General features: G+C 37.3%; 1 protein-coding gene across 1 annotated transcript in view; it reads left to right on the top strand.

The window, feature by feature from the left end:
- Positions 1 to 22,845, top strand: part of CPED1 (cadherin like and PC-esterase domain containing 1) — a 411,868-nt gene that overhangs the window by 192,568 nt on the left and 196,455 nt on the right. Inside the window, exons 12-14 of the mRNA XM_044678790.1 lie at positions 957 to 1,018; positions 2,906 to 2,950; positions 17,859 to 18,045. Of these exons, the coding sequence (XP_044534725.1) occupies positions 957 to 1,018; positions 2,906 to 2,950; positions 17,859 to 18,045 (294 nt within the window). The remainder of the gene's footprint in view (positions 1 to 956; positions 1,019 to 2,905; positions 2,951 to 17,858; positions 18,046 to 22,845) is intronic.

Raw genomic sequence — 22,845 nt, 5'->3', positions numbered from 1 at the left:
ATAATGAATGGACACTCAGAATGCCCCATCAATATTTGTTTATAATGTTAGGAGAAAAAAAAAAAGCCTTCAGCTGAATGGATGCCCTCTGGACTTAGGAGAGGATGTAGAATAGAGTTGCATAGAATAAGAAGATATGGATGCGCTATGATTGGCATTTCTAAAGGAAATAGCTATATGAGTATGATCACAGATCCATTTGAGTAATACATAAACTAAATAGCTACATATTTTGTTAGAGAGGAATTTTTTAGGATGGTCAATTAATTTCAAACAGGAACCATTAAAAAAGATTTTAAGATAGACAACCAAATTAATGAGATCTCCTGGTCACTGTGAACTTAGTTTGATTTTAATAGGGAAATATTATTTATCTATAAAAGAATGAAGAATATTTATATCTTTGTTATATATTTTGCTCAAATCCAAGAATTTAGGAGCAATCTGATCATGTATTAGGAATTCAATAGAAAGAGAACAAGCACACCATATATATTATACATCATCTAGGATCTTTCTCTAGTCCTTGGTCAGTAGTTGACAGCTACACTTCTATTTAATTATATGTCTCATCCCAGACTATGTTTCATACTTTGTTTCTTCCAAGTATATAGTTATTATGTGAGGCTTACTGCTTCCAAATTTTATAAATTTTCCCAAGTGTATGAATAAATGGATTCTTCTGGACCCTTGCTGTCAATGTTTGTTCAGTTCTGGACCTCACCTAAATTTCCACAATTGAGCTATTACTCAAGCTGTGTGAGATTTTCACTCATCTTGCATGAGGCCACACTGTCAGCTCTAAGAAATAGAATTCAAGGAATATTTCTCTTTATTTTTTATATACATATTATATACATACACACTAAGAGATAGGAAATGTTATATGTGTGTATTTTTAAAAATAATTTTGTTCATTTTGTTGATCAAGAATATATTTGGCATTGCATTCACAGGAATCTGTTTCCAGATAATATTAAGCCAAGAATCCCTTTGGATGCAGATGAAAATATCATAGGTAAGAAGAAAATGGAGTGGTTTCATTATGAAAATAAGTACTGTTTCATGTGTCCAGGGAAGCTAGGGTGAGAAGTCAACTTGGTTCTTTGACACTGTCAATCATTGTTTTCTCTAGTTTTGTAACACAGATCTCTCCTGGTTCTCTGCCTACCAAACTATTCCTTTGTAATCTCCTCTAAAGGATTTTTATCCAGATTGTGCTCATGTATCCCAAAGTTCTATCCTGAGCCTTTTATTTTCCCTCTGTCTCATTATTCAGTTATCTTCTCTGCACAGTTGATTCCTAGATCTATATACCCAGCCCTCATCTCTCTCCTGAGCCCTCATCTCCTGACTACATGACTGAAAATTTCTTCTTCCTAACTTTCCTGCCTTCCTTCAAGACTCAAAATCCCCCCTTCTGAAGAGAGCATTTCTAGTCTCCTCCACTCCTAGTGCCTTCCACTTCTCATTAAATTCTAGCTACTCTCTAGTGCACACTCATTTGCACATTGCTTCTCCCATTAAAATGTAAGCTCCTTAAAAGCAGAAACCATATAGTTGCCTTTTTTGTGTTTATGGCACATAGTAGTAAGAACTTATTCAATCCTTGTTGACTAACTAACTGATCCAGGAAAATGAGTCAACAGCTTTAATTAGAAATTTGAGAGACAGCAATATCTGCACCTCCTTTATATTTGCTCTTTGTATAGTTTTCACAGAATCATGGGATTGTAGATTTAAAGCTGTAAAGGACTTCAGAGATCACGCTTTTTGTGAGTTAGCTATAAGAAGATTTTTGTTTGCTTATGTTAAGTAGAAGTAATATCTGGAAAATCAGTGGAGCCAGAAAATTTTTTGAAGGTTATTAGAATTTCTATATTTCCAATGATTATAGAAGCAGTGGATTAAGATTTTTTTATTCTTTTAGTATATTATCTACTCCTTTGGCAGTTTGGTGAAGCCTATGGAGCCTTTCTCAAAATAATGTTTTAAGACAATTGAAGGAAATACTAAATTTCAGTTAGAGACTAATGAAAGTAAAGTTGTAATTTTTTCTTATCTAAATTCAAGGACCCCCTAAAATCTATGGATAGATCCCTTGTCGACAGATCACAGATTAATAAGGATACAAACCATTGATATAAAACTTTTAAGTTTGCAAAGCACTTTACACATATTATCCTATTTGATCTTCACAATAACCTGCGAGATGAATGCTATTATTGTCTACATTTTACGTATTGGAAATGGAGACAAGTCAAGATGCTTCACTAGAATTACACTAGAAGTAGCTGATATAGGATTTGAACTAAAGCCTTCGTGATTTGGAGTCCTAGACTCTATCCTCTGTACCTCATGCTCACCCCTAGGTTAACATCCCTGCTATAGTCATAGAATCACAGATCTAGAAAATCTGACAAGAAATTTCTGACAATTAAATCTCTAAATTGGTCAAGTTATTTGGTTTGGCCTTTCCCTCACTATGCGAACTATAATATCATTTGGGGATTTAAAAGAGATATACATTTGCTTTTGGTAAATTTCTGATTTTCCTTAGAAGATCTAAGTTACTTAAAGTCATTTTTAAAACCCTTATCTTTTGTTTTTGTATCATTTCTAAGAGAGAAGAGTGGCAAGGGCTAAGCAATTGTGGTTAAGTGACTCACTCAGGGTCACACAGCTAGAAAGTGTTTGAGGCCAGATGAACCTAGGTCCTCCTGATCCCAGGTCTGGCATTCTATCCACTGTGCTAGCTAGCTGCCCCAATTTAAATTTTAAAAGATGAATTAAAATTTCTTTCTTAACTTTAAATATCAATGTACTTGAGATTGTAGGATTTGTATTTTTTCCCTTTTACTTAGCAATTTTAAATGTAAATTTACATTTATATTTTTTCTTTTAGTGCCACCTTTAATGAATGAGACCAAAGAAATACATTGTAGTCATGGTAAGTTGTGACTCTTTTTACTTTTTTTTTCCCCTGAAATAATTGAGTTAACCTCAATACAACTTTGAAAACATTTTGGGTCTATTCATCATGATTTAATTTTTCTTATCCAAGTTCAAGGACTCCCTAAAGTATTTGAAATGAGATCTTTGAGCTCTTAATTCATTTTCTGCAAATTTCAAAGAGCTAGAGAGACAGCATAGAGTAATGGAAAGATAGCCTCAAAATCAGGAAGCCTTGGGTTCACTGACACATCCTGGCTATCAGACTAGGCAAGCCATCACAACTTCTCACTGCCCTTAAGCAACTCTAACACTCTAAGTTGCAGAAGAGTTGCTTATCTGCAATGGGAGAGGGTGTTTCCTCCCTGGGAGTTTCCTATGCTCATGAAATCATAGTTCTGGTCCAAAAACAAAACAATAAAACAACCCAACCCATATTATGTATGGAACACTGAGCTAGATTCTGAGGAAGATATCACTTGGTTAGGACATAGTCTCCGTACTCTTGGAGCTTATGCTAGTAGGTAAATATAATACATACATAAACCACTGCAGCCCGTGTCCTAGAACTGAGTCTCTGGTTTTACAAAGACCCGACTCAATATTGGGAGTTTCTCATCAATCATACATTATGGCAGATGCCCACACCCAGGGTTGCCTCTGGAAACATGAATATTTTGAATAGTTGGCTCCTATCTATGTCTTTACAAAAAAGGTGGTTTCCATAGTTTCCAAGCAAGCAAGAAAGCTAAAATAACATCGTATGTAGGGCAAATTTTATTTAACGTGATCAAAGTGGAAGGCTTGCACCTTGAATCTATTAACAGTCCGAATGTCTCCTTTCCCTCTTTTTGGGAGCTTCACCTCCCAAGGGATTCATACAGTACTCTAAACTTATTGAACTGGTATGGGATTTAATCCTGAATCCCCATTCAATAGGAAAGTTCTTTAAGTTCACAAAGAATCATTGTAAGACCCCTTTCTCCTGAGTACCATGTCAACAAAGGACCAGTAGAGTTTTCTATTTTTTTTAATCCTTACTTTCTAAGTAGCAGTTCTAAGACAGAAGAATGACAAGGGTTAGGCAATCTATTCCTTATTCAGCCCAAAGTGGGTTAAGTGACTTGCCTGGGATCACACAGCTGGGAAGTACCTGAGGCTAGATTGGAGCCCAGGTCCTCCCAACTCCAGGCTTATTGCTCTATCCACTGTGGGACTTAGCTTCCTCCAGTACAGTCTTCTAGATTTATAGTATGATAAAATTCAATTTAATATTTCCTCACAATGGGAAAGCACTTAGGGTCACTTAAACATCAACCTATTTCTCCTGGATATCCATAGTACACCTAAGTCATAGTATCGGTGAAGTGCAAGTTTCAAGTGTGCTTCTCCACATATGGTTCTGTCCTTTGCTGGTCCTTGGTTGAAACTCCTAGATAAATTCAGGAACTTCTTGACACTCTGTTGTCAACTTTGGGATCATGCGCTTTTCTGGAGAAGCCTACCAAATATTAAAGTATATGGGGTGAAGTTATGTGAGAAATTAAATAAATCTGGTAAGCTGGATTGTGTCAAGCTATGGAACACCTTAAAGGTACTGAAGATTTTTGAATAGAGGAATGGAAAACTTCTCTTTCAGAGAACTAATCCAAGTCTCTATTTATAGTTGTGACCCTGGATATATCTCAGCTCCAATCCTCTCTCTATTACTTTTTAAAAGCCAAATACCAGAGTGTAACTCAGATAACTTCATCAACAAGATGTTGTTACCTGGGCAATAATACCTATGAAAAATCACTATCAGGGATGGATATTATTTGCCCAAAGGCAAATTAATGCCTTATAAAAAAAATCAATGCCAGAAGAGAGATTTCATCTCCTTTGACCCTGATAATGATGAGTTAACCTTGACATTGAGTTAATCTTTTCAAGAGACCTTTATATCTTGTTAAGAAGATATAAAATGGATTCAATAGAGAATTATCAGATTTCTGCTGGATATATGCTCTGCATAACTAATACAAAAGAGTTCATATGGAATGCATAAGGAAAAATCCAAGCAAAGTGCTGTGGGATCCCTGAGAAGGAAGACGGGTCATGTCTTTTCCAACTAAGGGATCAAGGAATTCTATAAGTAGGAGATGATTTGGCCCTGCTGGTTAGTGCTTTTTTCATCCTCAAACTTGTATATATTTATCTGTTTCTGTGATGCGTTCCCTCAGTTAAATATAGGCTCCTTTAAAGGCAAAGATTATTTTTTTTAATCTTGTGTGTGTGTGTGTGTGTGTGTGTGTGTGTGTGTGTGTGTGTTCTGAGTTCTTTGTAAGGTGTTTTACATGTAGTTTTGGGCTGAATAAGTACTTTTTCATAAGGATTGGACTGGTGAATTTGGCTTTATTCTTGAAGCATTTCAGACTTAGGTAATGGTGCAGAGGCACACAGATAGATATGTGCATGGAGCATGCACAAGAACCAATTGCATCTCTAATTTGACTGGAGCTTAAAGTATATGAGGGGAAGTCATGTCAGAAATTATATAAAATTGGATTGTGTCAAACTATGGAATGCCCTAAAGGCATTGAAGATTTTCAAATAGAGGAATGGCATGATCAGACCTGTGCACAGGGAAGTTTATTCTGGCAGCAGAATGAGCTCTAGATTGGAAGGAGGAGAAAGAGGAAGTGGGAAGATCTGTTTAGAAGCAATAGTCCAGGAAGAATGCAATAATGACCTGCACTCTTTTGGCAATGGAAATAGAAAGGAGGGAACAGGTGTGAGAGATAGTGTGGAAGTAGAGCCAGGAAGACTTGGCAATTGGTTAGATGTGCATGATGAGGGAGAAGGAAGAGTCAGAGATAAGACAAATCTTTCAACAATACATGTTCGGTAGTGCAAAAGGAGAGGAAAGTTCAGAGTGAAAGAGAAGTTCAATCTTGGTCATGTTAAATGTGAGGGGTTAGTTAAGCACACAGGAAGATTTATCTATGAAGCAGCTGGAGACATGAGTCTTGAGCTCAGGACAGAGCTGAGAAGCATGCACATTTCACCATTTAAGAGTCATCTGCATAGAGGTAGTGGTTGAAACTCTGGGAGTGGAAGAGGTTGCCAAGGGAGAATATAAATATAGAAGATAATATCAAAGATCACAGAACCATGAAAGATCTCTTTTAGCACAGTGAGGAAGACAGAGCAGGAATACTGTAGAAGTTGGAAAAGGTGACTTCTTTAACTGGAGGCTTGTTTTTCATACATGGAACTAGTGCATTTAAATTCAAGAGATGTAATAGAATTCTTGTCAGAACCTCTTAAAATTCTGCTAATACAGCATAGAAGAGAGAAGAAATAAGGAAAGACAATCCAATGCATAGATGGAATAAAAAAAAGTAAAGGACAGTAAAATATTAGGTGCTTAATAAAGACTTGTTGACTTGAGAGAATGACAGAGAAATAGAAATAGCGACAGAGAAGGAACTCTTGGTGTCATAAAGTGAATGTTGATGGGGAGGAAGCCAACGCTAAAGCTGGAGACATTTACTTCAAGGAGATGGGTAATGAAGAAAGAGGAGAGATTATTGCTTTAGGGGTAGAAGGATTTAAGGAAGACTTTTCTATTTTTTAGAAGGCAAGAACACATTGTGAACAAAATGGAGAAAGTTAGCAGAGAAGACAGCTAGTTAGCAGGCTAGCTAGATGGATGGATAGATAGATGGATGGATGGAGAGATTCATAGATACAAAGACAGATACATAGATTAATACATAAAGAATGCCATATTGCCAGTTGCTTATCCTAAGTGATGAATATGCAAATCTAACAAGTCATTTTAATGGGGAAGAACAATTTATAGAAGTGGACTAGAAAGGGGGAGAAGTAGGAGGAACTCCATGACAGCAAGGTGAGAAGACAGTTGTGGGGAGGGGCCTAGACCTCAGCAAATTGGTCAAAAGCTCATTTATCAGATCTGAGACATCCAGAATGGAATATAAGGTTCTGATAGAAGGAGAATGATGAAACGATGACTATGGAATGGACTAACAGTAGTATAGTTTACAAGGTTCCAGCCTCCTGTCTTTGGACTTCCTGGCATATCTTTTTTTTTCACCTTCAGGGAGATTCCATTGTGAAGATCTTCATTCTTGATGAATCAAGATGTTGAGGAATTTTCTTCCCCTTGGGGGTGGGAATAAACATTATTATTGTTATTATTATGAGAAATGCACCAGCCTAAACAATTGAATTTAGAAACTTGATCTCATAGAAATGTTGAAACTCATGAAAATCCATTTTCAGGAACTTTAGTCTATGAAATGTATTCATAAAAGGATACAGAAGAGTAGAGGATAGTAATTCCAGGTCCAGGAATTTCCCTTTTGGGTTTCCCATGTGGATCTCTTAAAGTTGCCTTTATTGCTCCTGGGAGTTATGGGATAAGAAAAAAATCTTTCTTTATTCTTTCTCATACCCAGCTGTACCAAGGGATACATGAAACAGAAAAACTAAGGGATTAAAAATATGTCCACTGCATTTAAGTAATAACATTATAAACAAAAATAATTATACAAAACTTAGGGACTTTGATGAGTGCAATAACCAAACACAGTTATAGATGACTTGTAATAAAATATGCCACCTATTTCATTACAGAGAGAGGATGGATTCAAGGTACAAAATAAGACATTTTTGGACAGGACCAATCTGGGAAATTGTTTTGCTTGTCCATACATACTTGTTTCAAGGCATTTGTGCTTTCTTTTTTCCCAGTGGGATGGCAGTACAAGAAATAAAAAATCTATTTTTATTCATTGAAAAAATATTTTTTTAAAAACTACATTTAAGAAGGATAGAAGGAACAAATCTTGGAGGAATAATTAGAGTAGAGTACCGTACCAGGTATCCAAGTAGAGAAAGAGTCCTGGCAAAGAGTAAAGGAAATCTCTTGACATAAAAGGGAAATGAAGAGGAATGATGCAGAATCTATAGGACTTTAAGTAAGAATAAAAGGAATTGAGAACCTCAATTCTCTTGGTGAATAAGAATCACTGACTTCTGCTGAGTGTTAGGTGTGAGTGGGTATCGAACAGCTTGAAAAAAATATTAGAGGTTTGGAATACCCGTGGGGAATGATGTCGAGAATCTATTGATAAAATATTCATTGAGTAAGCACAGTTCCAGTTGAAGTTGTAAATCATAAATTTATGGTAGGTAAAATTAACATTCCTCTCACCTATGCAGGCGAGTAGCATGAAAGTAGAAGCAAAGAATTTTGTTATAGAGATTATCTAGGGTTGAAGATTACCTGAGTGGGAATATCAGTAAGTCAAAGGGCAAGGGATAGCTAGTGAATCATTGAAGTGGCAGCAACTAAGGCAGAAAGGGAAAAAAAATAGCAGCCAGAGTTGAAGGATAAGACAGAAAATCAGGAGACTGAGTGACTAGGCTGTGATGATTAAGAACAGTAGGTTTTATCTTTGAGAAGAAGTGCTGGGCATGCAGATTAGGAAGCTTTATTCAGACAATGAAATTGCAAACAGTCCAATCTGAAAATCTAAGGTTTGTCCATATTTGTGAGTGGCTTAGAAGTGAGTTTCAGAAGCTGTTGAGATGAAGGGAACTGTGAGGTCAGGAGGCTGGATCATTAATGTGAGTATCCACAACTATTAGGATGATGGAAAGAGATGGAATGAAGAAGTCATATTTTTTGTTATGTCTGTCTTGACCACTAGGTCAGCCTTACTTCTCCTTCCCTGTCACCATAGTAGCTTTTTAGGGTCAAGTTCTTTTTTTGTTCTTATTGCTCATTTTTCTAATCAATTTCCTTAAATTTTTTTTTCTTAAATTGGGCTCTGCTTCCCTGGGGGAGAGGAAGCACTGTTCCAATCTTCCTGACTTTATGTGCTGCTGTTTTCAGAGCCAGTTCTGGGGATCTGTAAGTTTTTGGTGTTTCCACAGTGGTATGATCCCAGAAGTACGATCCCTACTCTACACCTCTGCATTCTTGGGTTAACACAGGAAGGGCTCCTGTTCCCTGCACTTTCAAATCCTAGTGTTCCTCTTGTGTGTAGAGCTGGGAGGAGGGCTCCTGCTCCCTTATAACTGGCTCTACATGCTTCTCTCTACCCTGAAACTGTGACCCAGAACTGTGTATTGGAATAGATATTACCAATCAGTGCCAGTTGTTCCCAAACCCAGCAAAGGTCTCTTTCTGCCTCCCTGTCACTGAGATGGGAGCTTCTGAAGCTGCATTTGCTGCCTCTGTAGTGCTCCTGCCAAGGTTTTTCAACAGGTGCTGCTACTGTGCTCTCAGCCAGTGCCCACCTGGGTGTCACAGACCTCTCCTGCAGACCTCCTAACCTGTCTTAAGCTAGAAAAATGCTTTACTCTGACCTTTTGTTTATTGGAGGTATTTTTAAAAAGTTGTTTGGAGGGGAATGATGGGAGAGTTCAGCTCGGTTGCTCTCTCTAATTCTCCAGCTCAACTGCAATAAAGGTGTTATTTGGATGGGAAAAGAGTGGGGGAAAGATTATTTTTGACTTAGAAAGATATGTGAAACAAAATTTTCAGCCTAGAACTGTAGCTAAGGCAGAGTAAAAATAGCACTGGACAGGAAATTAAGAAATATGAGTTCAAGTATTGATTTTTATACTTCAACTTGAAAAGACCACATAATCTTTTGGGGCCTTAGTTTCTTCGTTTGTAAAAAGAAGAGATTGGATTAGATATGTGACATCAAACTCAAATAGAAAAGATCCCTCCAGCCTCATATTGATTTAGAAATCCACAAATTCACATTATCTGTGTTGCATCATATTTTTATTAACTTTGTTAAGCATTTCCCAATTATATTTTAACTAGTTCATGCCTTAATTAGGAATTTTGCTGTCAATTTGAGGCAAGTTTGATTCCTTTGGACTATGATATATTATTTTAATTTGCTATTAAGGTTACTATTTGAGCACCGCTAAAACCTTTCTCTGGTACCCATCCATGATGTTGTCATATGTCATGTCCTCTCAAGAAAGAGAAGTTTCAAGTATGGATTAAGTGTACTATATTCCTATCATCTAAGGATCAGTGTAGCTAAATTTCAAGAAACTCAGAAGTGTGTTAGCCACAGAGAGATAAAATTTTGGCAACCCTCAAAGCCCATTCATGTGAGTTGTAGAAGAGTTGATAATTTTAGGAGGACCAGTAACTACATAAATGTGGATTATTGAAGTATTAAAGAATTTAGATGTAAGAAGAATTTGGTATCTACCACATTTAAATAAGTAAATAAATAAATATCACACACATACACACACACCCCCTTACTTTCCATCTTGGAATCAATGCTATGCATTGGTTCTAAAGCAAAAGAGTAATAAGGGCTAAGCAATGGGGGTCAAGTGACTTGCTCTGGCAAAATTTGACCCCTAGACCTACTGTCTCCAGACCTGGCTCTCTATCCATTAAGCCACCTAGCTGCCCCAAAGCGTGTACTCTGGAGCCATGAAGGAACCAGTGTTTTCTTGGAAAAAATTAACTAGATGTAGTCTACTTATAAATGTAGCATTTTGAAATAGATTAATACATATTTGAGATAATTTTATACCCTTAAATGCAGTCATTATAAAACCATGCTAATCTTTTAAAACATTTTCTAGATTAATAGTATCATTTTTGATACAATACTATATGATAGAGATGCTGACCATCATAATGGACTATTTGTGAACTTGAACATTCTAATAAATTAATGCTAACATAGATTAGTTAAACATAAGCACTGTTATATTGATTGTTGTATATCTGACTGAGTTGTTGTAAGAATATGTAATTATCAATGTGAACTATTCTTTAAACCCTAATCATTTAGTAAACAGATATATTAGTTCCAAAATAAAACATTGTGAACCTGAGAGACATTAGCCATTCTTTCAGGTTCATTGCTTAAATATTATCCAAATATGACTTGTTGCCTTTGTTTTTACTAGAAATAAATAGGATAACTTTGAATAAATTTTCCACATTTTCTTATCAATAAAAACCTTTCTGAAGTCAGAATATCTAGTTCTCTCTGGATCTTAAGAACAAATCTTTCTTTTTTTTTGTCTGACAGATTATTAGATTAAAATATTTGGATGTAATCTCACAGAATAGGTGGATTAGTTTTAAGAGAGTAGTTAATTGTGCTTCATGTGAGTCATGACCATTCCTCAAGAGGGAAATATAACTCCTGATTTAAAAGAAATGAATTACAATCAGACAGAAAAAGCCATTGCCTCCCACATAGTCTTGCCAAATAAGTTCTTCAGTCTGTTCTCACCCTACTTCAAGGCTAGTCCTCTATAGATTTCCTGTACTAATCAGGCTGCTTCAAGTCAAGACTTGAATGGGAACATGGCCAAAGAAACACCAGGTGTTCTGAGAGGTAGCATCAGTGAGTCAATTGAGTAGGATGTCAGGTTTAAACCAAGATGTTGGCAGGGCTTTAGGGCATAGTGCTCACACTAGAGGTGCAAACTTTGTAATAAAATGAACAAAAATACACACATAAAGCCAAATTTGCTAGAATGGTTGCCTATTTCACCGCATGTGTGGTTTTGTTTCAGTGGGTAGATGATGTACCCTATTAACAGAATTTGTAGGTGTAACAAAGATACAAAATGCAAAATTAATATAGCATTAGTAGTTTTAAAATATGTACTTACATGCTTTATTAAATTACAAAATATATTACATACATTTTATGAAAATTATATATATTTCATATGATTAAATTATCATCCTCTTGATGGGCTAAATACCAATTAGCATAAGTGTACAATTTATTCCCTATGCAATTTGTCTAGGAAAAGGGATCTTTTTTTCCAAAAGTTAATCCCATATCTAGATTTTTTATGAGTGATGGAATATTTTGTCTTATTACTAGTTTACTCCTCTATTTGTCAAAAAAAGCAATGCTCAAAACAGTCTCAGGCTGTGTTGAGGCTTCAGTGTCCATGTAGGCATAGCTTTAAACTTGACAACATATATTTTATACCACTTAATAAAAATAATTACAGTAATTAATAATGATGATGATGATGATAGCTGACATTTATATAATGTCTTAACCTTCCCAAATCTCTTGACATATTATCATGTCAAGTCTTCCTTTGAATCTTGCAAGACAAATGCTACAGGCATTATTATCCCCATTTTATAGATGAGGAACCTTGGGTTTGAGTGTTTAGAGCAGGGGTCTGCAACCTTTTTGGCTGTGAGAGCCATAAACACCACATTTTTTAAAATGTAATTTCGTGAGAGCCGTACAGTGCTCACAGTGCGCTCCTATAACAGCGCCTGAAAAAAAATTGACTTTATGGCTCCTGCAGAAAGAGTCATATCTGACCCTCAAAAGAGCCAGATATGGCTCGAGAGCCATATGTTGCCAACCCCTGGTTTAGAGCCCAGATCATACAGCAAATAAGCACCTGGAACAGGATGCCCATTCAGACTTCTTGTCTACAAGTCTATCACTTATAAAGTCTTGCATATAAGAGCTGTTAAATAAATACTTATTGATGAAATTAATTCATGACAAGATGAATTAATATAGATGTTCTCTTTTTTCATTGGTTCCAATAGCACAGCACCAACCCTTATGTCTTCAGTTTTCCAAACGTGATTGCATGAGGTGATATATCGAAACTACCATCTTCTACAGTATGGCTATTTCTATAGTTAATATACTTGGACTGAACAACTTGATCAAGACAGTCATTAAATCAGTCTAACTGATTGAACTGACCACTTTTTTACCTAATGTTTTACCAGTTATTTCAACATTCTTACCTTATTTTTTTTATGAAGCAAAAATACCATAGAGCTAACTGGCCCTTGATTTATTTGTTTTTACATTTTGTTGTATTTAAATAATTTTTCCTTCTTCAAATTCAAGAAACTGTCTGGTTTGACTCCAGACTCACTCAAATTACTGTGCATGATAGAGATATGTTGTAATAGATAAAGGGAGGGGATTAGCCTTGCAGTCAAGAAGATCCAGAATCAATCCCTTCCTCTCGCTTTCTCTAGCTGTGTGACACTGGTCAGTCACTTCACCTCTGAGTGCTCTTAGGCAATTCTCTTGTACTATAATTACAAGATAAGTTGCAGATTAGCATTAGTAGAGGGAGTTTCCATAGTAGGAGTTCCTCCACATGGATGAAATCACAGGATCAGATCTGAAACAAAAGCTGTGAGTAATAGTTCCCCTGAAATACAATTCTCAGAGAAGGCACATGTAGGAGTTGTATCCTCTTCTGTAGCTGTCACTCAGATATTCTAACTGTTGGTAGGGAGGGAATTATCTTTGCCTCTCTTGCCTCCCGCAGTATTTTGTTGCTATTGCTGTCTTCATGGCTAAACATACAGGGCTGCCTCTATAGATTGGTTGAGAATAAGGTACTTTTAAATCCAGAGCTAGAATTGAGAGGGACTCATATCAACAGAGTACCTAGGCAAGTAGCAGAGGTAATAGGATAATACCTTTAATTTTCTTTTTCTCTTTCTTTCTTTCTCTTCCTTCCTTCCTTCCTTTCTTTTCTTACTACCTTCCTTCCTTTCTTCCTTTTAAGGAAAGGTGCTTCCTATCACTGGTCCCTCATTTGTAGAATGAGTTCTTATCTTTTTGTGTGTGTGCTTTGGATTCATTTGGCAGCCTGATAATGTTTGTGGAACCTTTCTTAGAATATCTTAAAATGCTCAAAATGAAATAAGATTACAAAGAAAACCTTGTGTATTTAAGTGGTTACCAAATGTTTTTTTAAAACAAGTCCATGGATTAGAGGGACTTGGAACTTAATTAATATCACATAGAGATGCCTAAGGAAAAGCCATACTAAAGTTCCTTTGGTACATGATCCAGTAACAAGGGTTTCAGGGTTTGGAATCATAAGACCTGGGTTCAGATGCCAGTTCTTCCACATACTGCCTGTGTGACTTTGGGCAAGTCAGTCCCTCATCTGCAAAATGAAGGATTTGGATAAGAGATGGCTTCTAAGTAGAGAACTTGTGAAACTTAACCCTAATTTTTGAGGTCCATATGAGAAGCTGTCAGCTTGCTTCAAGGGATGAGAATCAATTGCTGGCTTCTTTCATCAAATCAGTCCTAATTTAATGTCCTGAAGTAACAAGCCCCAGTAGATAAAATCATGACAAGAATGACTAAGGGTATTCTAAAAAAAACATTTTTACAGATGCCAGTGAATAGTATGTTTTCTCTTTTGCTCATTTTAAAAAGGTGAACACTACATAGTTGATAAAAAGAGGCCAATGAAAACAGAGGGAATGACTGCTGTGCAGTTCTGGGCATTTTGTGTGTTAAAATTGATTTGAGTGTAAAACTTCTAAAGGAGGTGATTTAATAATTTTTCTTAATATTATCATCATTTATAAGTATTTTAAATGATTGTAATTATAATAGCCATTCTTGGCCCCAGATTTAGAAGAGATAAGAAAAATATACCTCTTTTAGCTCTTTGCAGAGGTAAGGGACTATGGGTAGGAAAGGTTCCCTCTACTATCTAACTCAGGTGGTGTGTTTGGGACAGCCAGTGCAAAATAAGAGATGTTTGATTTGGAACCCTTGCATGGAAGCAACATGGAAACTAGACTGGCAAACTGTAGAGTGGTTCCCAAATTTTTTTGGACTACCGCCCCCTTTCCAGAAAAAATATTACTTAGCCCACTGGAAATTAATTTTTTAAAAAATTTTAATAGCAATTAATAGGAAAGATAAATGCACCTGTGGCCATCACTGCCTCCCTGGATCGCTGCAGCACCCACCAAGGTGTGGAGTGCCCACTTTGGGAATCACTGTGTGTAGAGTGTGAGGAGAATGAATATTCTGTGAAATATGTATGTCAAGGTAGGCCGGGGCTAGATTAGGTGGGCTTCAGATGAAAAGCAAAGGAAGAGATGATCTTTATATGCAGACAAGCCAAAAAGCAACAGACATTTATTTATTTATTTTTAAACCCGTTCCTTCTGTCTTAGAATTAACACTATTTCATTTCCAAGGCAGAAGAGAAGTAAGGACTAGGTAATTGAAGTTAAATGACTTGGCCAGGGTCACATAGCTAGAAAGTATCTGAAGTCATATTTAAACCAAAGACCTTCCATAGCCAAGCTGGAGTTCTATCCACTGAGCCATCAGGCAGCCCCCAGCAAGCTTTAAGTTCTTACTATGTACAAGGTACTGGGGATGCAAAGAAAGACTGCCAAAGCAATGCCTTTCTCTCAAAAGCTCACAGTCTAACTGGGGAGGCAACATGTAAATACATGCATACATCATACATGAAACATGAAGAAGGGGAAAAAGTAAACTTGGGTGGTGAGGGAAGATGAGATCGAAAGGGTCCTTCTGCAAAAGATAGTATTTGAACTGGGTCTTGAAAAAAGCTGGGCATGGTAAGAGGTACAGATGGGGAAGGAGAGCATTCCAGGCATTGGGAACAATCAGTGCGAAAGTCTAGTCCAGTGATTCCCAAAGTGGGCACTACTGCCCCCTGGTGGGTGCTGCAGTGATCCAGGGAGGCAGTGATGGCCACAGGTGCATTTATCTTTCCTATGAATTGCTATTAAAATTTAAACAAAAATGAATTTCCAGGGGGCTAAGTAAAATTTTTTTCTGGAAAAGGGGCGGTAAGCCAAAAAAGTTTGGGAACCACTGGTCTTGTCAAATAGGAGGAATAGCAAGTAAGTGAGCATCACTGGATAGGGAAGAGGAGTAAAATGTGAGATTAATAATAATAATAACAACTAAAATTTCTTTAGCACTTACTATGTGCCACGCACTATGCTAAGCACTTTATAAAAATTTGTGACTAGAAAGGTTAAAAAGGACGAGTTTGTGAAAAGCAGTGAATGCCAGAGGACTTTGTATTTGATCCTGAAGGCAATAAATAGAGACCAAGGGTGGAATGGTCAGATCTATACTTCTGAGTGTGGGGGATTACCTGAGCCTGTAATCCTGTTGCTGGAGGAGGACTGAGGCTGGTGGATTCTTTGATTTAAGGAGTACTGAATGGCAGTAAAGCCAATTGGGTATCATCACTAACTTCAGCACTGATATAATGAGACCCAAGAGAGGAGAGGTTTTCCACAGGAAGTCAAGATCAGAAAGACAAAGCTGGTTAAAGCTTCTCTGCCAATCAGCAATTAATTTTTTATTTTACATCTATACAAGTTTCAATAATTGTTTCCTGACATTTTGTGATTCAAATTCTCTCTCTGTCTCCCAAGATGACAGATAATATGATATAGATTGTCCATGTGTCACTATACCTTCTATATTTCCACATGCATCATATTATGAAAGAAGAAACATATCACATACTAGAGAAAAATTCACGGAGGAAATAAATGAAAAAAAATGGCATGCTTCCTTCTGCATTCAGACTCTGTCAGTTCCTTCTCTAGCAGTGGATAGCTTTCTTCATCCTGAGTCTCTTGGACTTGTTCTGGATCTTTGCATTGCTGATAATAGCTAAATAATTCACAGCTGATAGTTACACTTTATTGCTGCCGTGTACAATTTTCTCCTGGTTCTGCTCACTATACTTTGTATCACTTCAAATATATATGTCTTTCCAGGGTTTATCTTGTTCCCCATTTCTTATGGTGAAAAAGCATTCCATTACAATTATATTCCACAACTATTTAGCCATTTCCTAAGTGATGGGCATCCCTTCAGTTTCCAGTTCTTTACCACCACAAAAAAAAAAAAGCTGCTAAAATATTTTTGTATAAGTAGGTCCTTTCCCTCTACTTTTGATCTCTTTGGGATATAGACCTAGCTATGTCAAAGGGGAGGCACAGTTTTACAGCCCTTTAGAAAATATATCTCCATGGCAGAAATGACAAGATTTGACACTTGACTAGATTTGTGAAGTGAGACATGAAGAAGAGGCCAAACCTTCAAATCTAGGAGGCAGGGAGCATTGGCAGGAACAGAGAAACTAGAAAGAGGGAAGAGTGTTTTGAATAGGTTGAACATATAGACTGTGTTTGGAGGAATATGTCTTGGATGTTTCTTTCTAAGTCTCCTACTCACTCACCCCCTTATCTCAAAAAGCTGAAATCAGTGCCAGATAAATAGCACTTGGAATTTTCTCAGTCCAGGCAGCACTGGTACTGCTTCTCTATTCTCTCCTCACACATATGTCTTTTACTTGCCCTTCTCTCCCCTCACAGAGCTACCACTCTAGTTTAGGTCCTCATCTTTTCTTATTTGAAATACTACTTTAATTCTCTAATTGGTTTCCCTGCCTGGTCTTCCCCACTCCAGTCCATTCTCCACACAACTGCCAAAATGATTTTATTTCATTAAACCTGGGTCTTAGGGGCAGCCAGTTGGCTCAGCGGATAGAGAGCCAAGCCCAGAGATGGGATATCCTGTGTTTAAATCTGTCATCAGACACGTCCTATCTATATGACCCTGGGCAAATCAGTTAACCCCAACTGCCTAGCCCTTACTGCTCTTCTGCCTTAGAACTAATACAAAGTATTGATTCTAAGAAGAAAGGTAAGAATTTTTTTTAAAAGCCTGGATTTCCTCAGAAATAAAGCTATCACCCTTTGCTGATGAAATGGTCATAGGGAATCCACCAAAAAAAACCTTATCAAAAAATAATTTAAGCAAAGTTTCATCTTATAAAATAAACCTACATAAATCAACAGCACTTCTCTGTAATACATTAAAGTCCAACAGCAAGAGATAGGAAAACAAATTCTCTTTAAAATAACTGTAAACATTATAAAATACCTGAGAGTCTACCTGCCAAGACAAAGCCAAGAACTCAAACTGCAAAAATAAACCACCTGGACTGTATGACATTTTGAAATGTTAGTCACTTCACATTCTTTTTTCTTTTTGAAACAGATAAAGACACACTCTCTCATGTCAAGCAGATCTTTACAAATCCACATTTGGACCTGAATCCAGAATTTAATCCAAATATCAAAGACTACTACTCCGAAGTCCCATTTGATATCATAACAGTAACAATTGGAGCAGAGACTTCTAATTGTCAATGCAAAATACATCTGGATGAAAAGACAGGACCAAGGTAGGGGGCAAAGATATAAAAAGTATTGAATCGGTTCTGAATGATGGGAAGCTAGTAATAGATGTTTATCTCAGATTTCAAACTTCAGATTCATGAAGTATCAAAGATCTGTGAAGCAAAATCACCTGGGGAAATTACAAGAGGGTGAAATCATTCCTCTTTCCCAAGGACTCTATCAATTAAGGAATACATTACTTTTATTGATTATAATTCACTCATCTGATGAAAATCCTTATAACTTTGAGGAGGCAATATGGGATAGCAAAAAGAGTTCTGTACTTGGAATCAGGAATAGCTCGTCTCAAATCCCCACTCAGGAACTTACTTGGTTCTGTAAGAGGCATAAGTTTAAAAGTAGATGTGTAAGCAGGCTAGGAAAAGCCTTAGCTGGAGGTCATGGACATTCTGAATGGAATGTAGGGAAAGGAGGAAGTGGCTTGTGCCTGAGAAGGACTCCATGGTGGTTGGCACAAACTGTTGCTGACCCTGGGATATCTCAGAGCTAGGAGAGTTGTATCCAGATTCCCCGGGAAAATCCTGAGAGTGGTGAAGGCTTACAGCAGAGGACATCAGACCTGCAGAGCAGCACCGAGTAGGGAAGTGGTTTGTGATCTGGTGGACAGCATTGCAAACTTTCTCTCCCTACCTGGATACGTTGGATCACCTGTTCTGGTGGAATTGACTCCTGGCATCCTGAAACCATCCCTGGATTAGCTGTGAGATCCCAAGTAAAGCCACCCTCGGGTCCTCAGCTAAGCTGACCAAACCTGGCTGGAACCAGGTTGGGAGAACCTTTTCCCTTGTGACTCCAGTACAGCTTTCTTTGGGCCCAGTCTTGCTTAGATCATAGGAGAGTGTAATCAAGTCCTTCCCCTGCCCCTGTGGTTTGCCCATAGCTTTTAAGTGTAGTAAACCCTATTCCCATCCTTAATTTGTCCTTGATTAAATGTGTTGCCTTAACTTATAAACTCCTGCCTTTACTTTGCTGGTCTCCATAGGCCTAGTCTTGGTGCTTCAGAGTGGCAGTTGGACCTAACGGCCAATTCAGTAACAGACACCCCTTTGCTGTTAAACTAAAGTCTCCCTACTTGTTGGGCCCCTTCCTGTCATTCCTCTCTCTCACACCTACCTGGACCCATATTTACTGTTCAAGGCACCTTTCCCTGGTTTCTCCCTTAACATTTTGACACCCCAGATGGCTGGGTAACAGGGAGGTAGACAGTAAGTGTCTCTTGGGCTGCCAAAGCCACTGTGGAAACTGAGAAGATCTCAACATTGGGGGGAGGGGGGGAGGGGGAGGTTTCAGCCATTGGTTGTGAGCTGAAAGTTCTTAACCAGTGGTGAGCTGCTCAGAACTGCTCCCCCCACCCCAGGTCATTCATAAAATCTCTGTGGGAAGGCAAAATACTATCAGGCCTGGAGTGGCCCCAGAGAAAGGGTTTTTTACTATTTTGTGTGTGTGTGTTTTGTTCTCTGTTGTTTGTGCTTAATTGTAATTGTAATTGTTGTTGGTTATTGTTATTGATTGTTGTTATTAGTGGTTATTAGTCAATAATTGTGGCTATTATGTGGCTATTAAATATGGCTGGTCAGTTTGGGCAATGATGGGAACAATGATGTTGGAGGATTGGATTGATTATGTCATCTTGGGGTTGTGGCAAGGAGTATTAGCTATCCCATACCTGTGGTTCAAAATCATACCCAGGTATTGTAGGGGTGTATTAGATTTGGAATTTGCCCAACCCATTCTCACTATTAATGTCCTGGATTTACAATCACACATGCCAGTCATTGTCTTTACTGGTTATTTTATGTATAAATTAAGGTGGATGGTCTTTCGTGTCACTTGTTGTTTTAAGATCATAGTGACCTGGTGTTTTAGGGATTCAGAGACTAAGCAGATGTTACGGTTGTTTCAAATCAAAATGAATAATTTGGAATTATACATGCAGAATGCTGGTGTTTCTGGTCAACCTCTTAGTCCTCCTAATACTGGCAATGTGGCTGTATTTTCACACATGGGAAATTCTGGCAAAGGTGTTACATCTAAGGCTGACTTGGAACAGCAGGAGCTGCACAAGGGTGATAAACCCATTAATCTTTTTCTCCTTCGTGACCTTCTGATTGTACTTGAAGATGGCATTTTCCATGTGAGGCAGCACACTAGGTTTAGGACAGAGGATGTAGAAAATTTAAAAAGAAAGATCCCAAATTTCCATGATGATTCTGGGAAGTTTGTTAAGATCTTTAAGGCATTTATAAAAGCCCATGACCCCTGACTTTAAGGATTGCTGGTATGTGTTGGGTGAGATCTTATCAAATCATGATAGGGCCAAGTTTGTTGAAGAGACCAAGAACACAGAGGGGATGACACCATGGCCAGTAGGAGGAACTGGACCTCAATTCAGTTCCAATATAATGAATGTTAAAACAGGTGAGAAAGTCATTAATAAAAATCATGGAAAAAAATTCTCAGCGTCCAAACTCATGGTCTAAATTTGAGAGAATCAGGCAGACTGCACAAGAGGCCCCAGCAACATTCCTCGATCGAATTATTGAGGCTGCTGAGATGTATCTGGGTAAGAATGTCTCAGAGAATACCACCGTGGACCATGTAAAAAGAATATTTGTTAGGAATGCTGTTCCCCAGGTTAAGAAGTTCTTTACAGATAATTACCCAGATTGGGAACTTCTGAGCCTGAATGAGTTAAAACCAAAAGTCACTTATGTGTTTGTACAGGAGAAAGAAAGGGGAAGTGATGAGAAAGATACCCTAATTGAAAGCCTTAGGAAACAGTTAAGGGAGGCAAATTCTAGAGCCAATGAGGAGATGAATGAAATTGAGGCAGTGGCAGTGTTAAGGGCAGCAGAGAATAAGAATAATGCCAATAATTATAGACCTAGTGGCAATACATACACAAGGAATCAGAGACAGTAATCCTGCTATGTTTATGGCCAAATTGTACATTTTGCAAGGGAGTGTAGATATAGGAGAAGGTCATATTGGGAGAGGTACAACAACAACAATGGATTTAATCGGTTTAATAATAATTATGGATACAGGGGAAATAACTGGAATAATGGTTTTAATCAGGGAAATGAACAGCAAAATGTGTTCCAATGCCAGAATGCATGCTGCCAAGATGCTGAAGCTCCTAATTTGGCAACGATGCAGGATTACATATGGGCTGGAGAAAGGCTTAAATACAGCCATATTGTACAGGGGAATGTTAATAATCGTAACATGAGGGACAGCTTCATTATGAAGGTGTGCCTGAAATTCAGAAGTGATTAATCAAGGTAATGGGACTAAGGTGAATGTTGATGAAATTGTATGTGTTAAAGATGATGATAAAGTAATTGTGAATAATAGAAATGGTGCACTTGGTATTAATATTGATTTGATTGGCGATAATAAGAATTTAATTAATAATGGTGATGACTTGGTCAGTGTTAATTTAAATGGAATCAATGATAGTTTAATCAATGCGAATGATAATTTGATGAGAATTAATGATAATTTGAATGGTGTTAATGTTAAATTATCTGAATTAACTATTGGTAATGGTGAAAATAGTACTTTAACCAATGTTAATGGTAATTTACCCACTGGTAGTAGTAATTTAACTAGTGTTGGTAATAATTTGATTAAGATTGATGATGGTTTATATGGTGTTGATAATAATTTGATTAGTGTTGTAAATAATTGTGAGCAAAAGAGAAATAGTGTTGTAAATTGTGTTAGAAGTTCTAGTAAGTGTGGAATTAAGAAGAATAATAGGAATTGTGATTTGATTAAGGATAATTTGATTATAAATAAGAACAAGGATACCAGAATAGAGGTGAAAAGGACCGAAGGTTTAAAATCCTGGGAAAATTCTGTAATTCAAGACGATGTTAACTTGGATGGATAGGAAATGGCTGAGCTTTATTCTGATGTTACTGTTTTAGCTCCTGTATTGGAAACTTTCCAACCTCCCAATAGTACTGAACCATACGTGTCTGTAACTATTGGAGATCAGATTCACAACCTTCTTGTGGATACAGGGGCGAGTAAATCAGTTTTGCAAAGCTTTCCTGAGGGTTGTGCAGCTGTTGGTACAATGGATGTTGTTGGTGCTACAGGTGTGACTCAGAAAGTAGCTAAATTGAAAGCAAAAATGGTGACCCTAGGACCCCTTTCAGTGGAACATGCATTTTTGTGGGTTCCAGAATGTCCAATGAATCTTTTGGGAAGGGATTTGTTCTGTAAATTACAGGCTACTATCCAATATACTGAATCTGGTGATATTTCTTTGCATCTCCCTTAACAGTTCCTTTGAATACTTGGACCCCTCATCTGCATAATGAGGGCTGGACTGGATGACCTCTAAGTTCCCTTCTAGCTCAAAATCTTTATCACCATGAGCTAAGATTCCCTGGAATTCCAGTTTTGCTTTGGGAAAACTACATAGGTAAATTGGACTAGGATAGAGAATCTTGATATTGGTAAATAATCAAGAGAAGATTTTAAGGACCAATCTTTGCTTAGGGCAAAGATTTGTATAAGGCAATGGTTCTCAAACTTTTAGGTCTTAAAACACCTTTTTACACTTTTTAAAGTTATCAAAGATCTCAAGGAGCTTTTGTTTATTTCCATTATACCTATCAATATTTATTATATTAGAAATTAAATCCAAGTGTAAAGATTAAAATTAATATACAATAACTATTATATTTTATAAAGTCTATTCATAACTAAAGTTAAACAAAAGCTAACCAAGCTGTAGTCATGAGAAAAGAGATAGCAAGAGGGAGGAG

This window comes from Gracilinanus agilis, chromosome 5 (genome assembly GCF_016433145.1).
Source record: "Gracilinanus agilis isolate LMUSP501 chromosome 5, AgileGrace, whole genome shotgun sequence".
NCBI lineage: Eukaryota > Metazoa > Chordata > Mammalia > Didelphimorphia > Didelphidae > Gracilinanus > Gracilinanus agilis.
The sequence above is the reverse complement of the archived record's forward strand: the minus strand, read 5'-3'. Positions and strand labels throughout refer to the sequence as shown.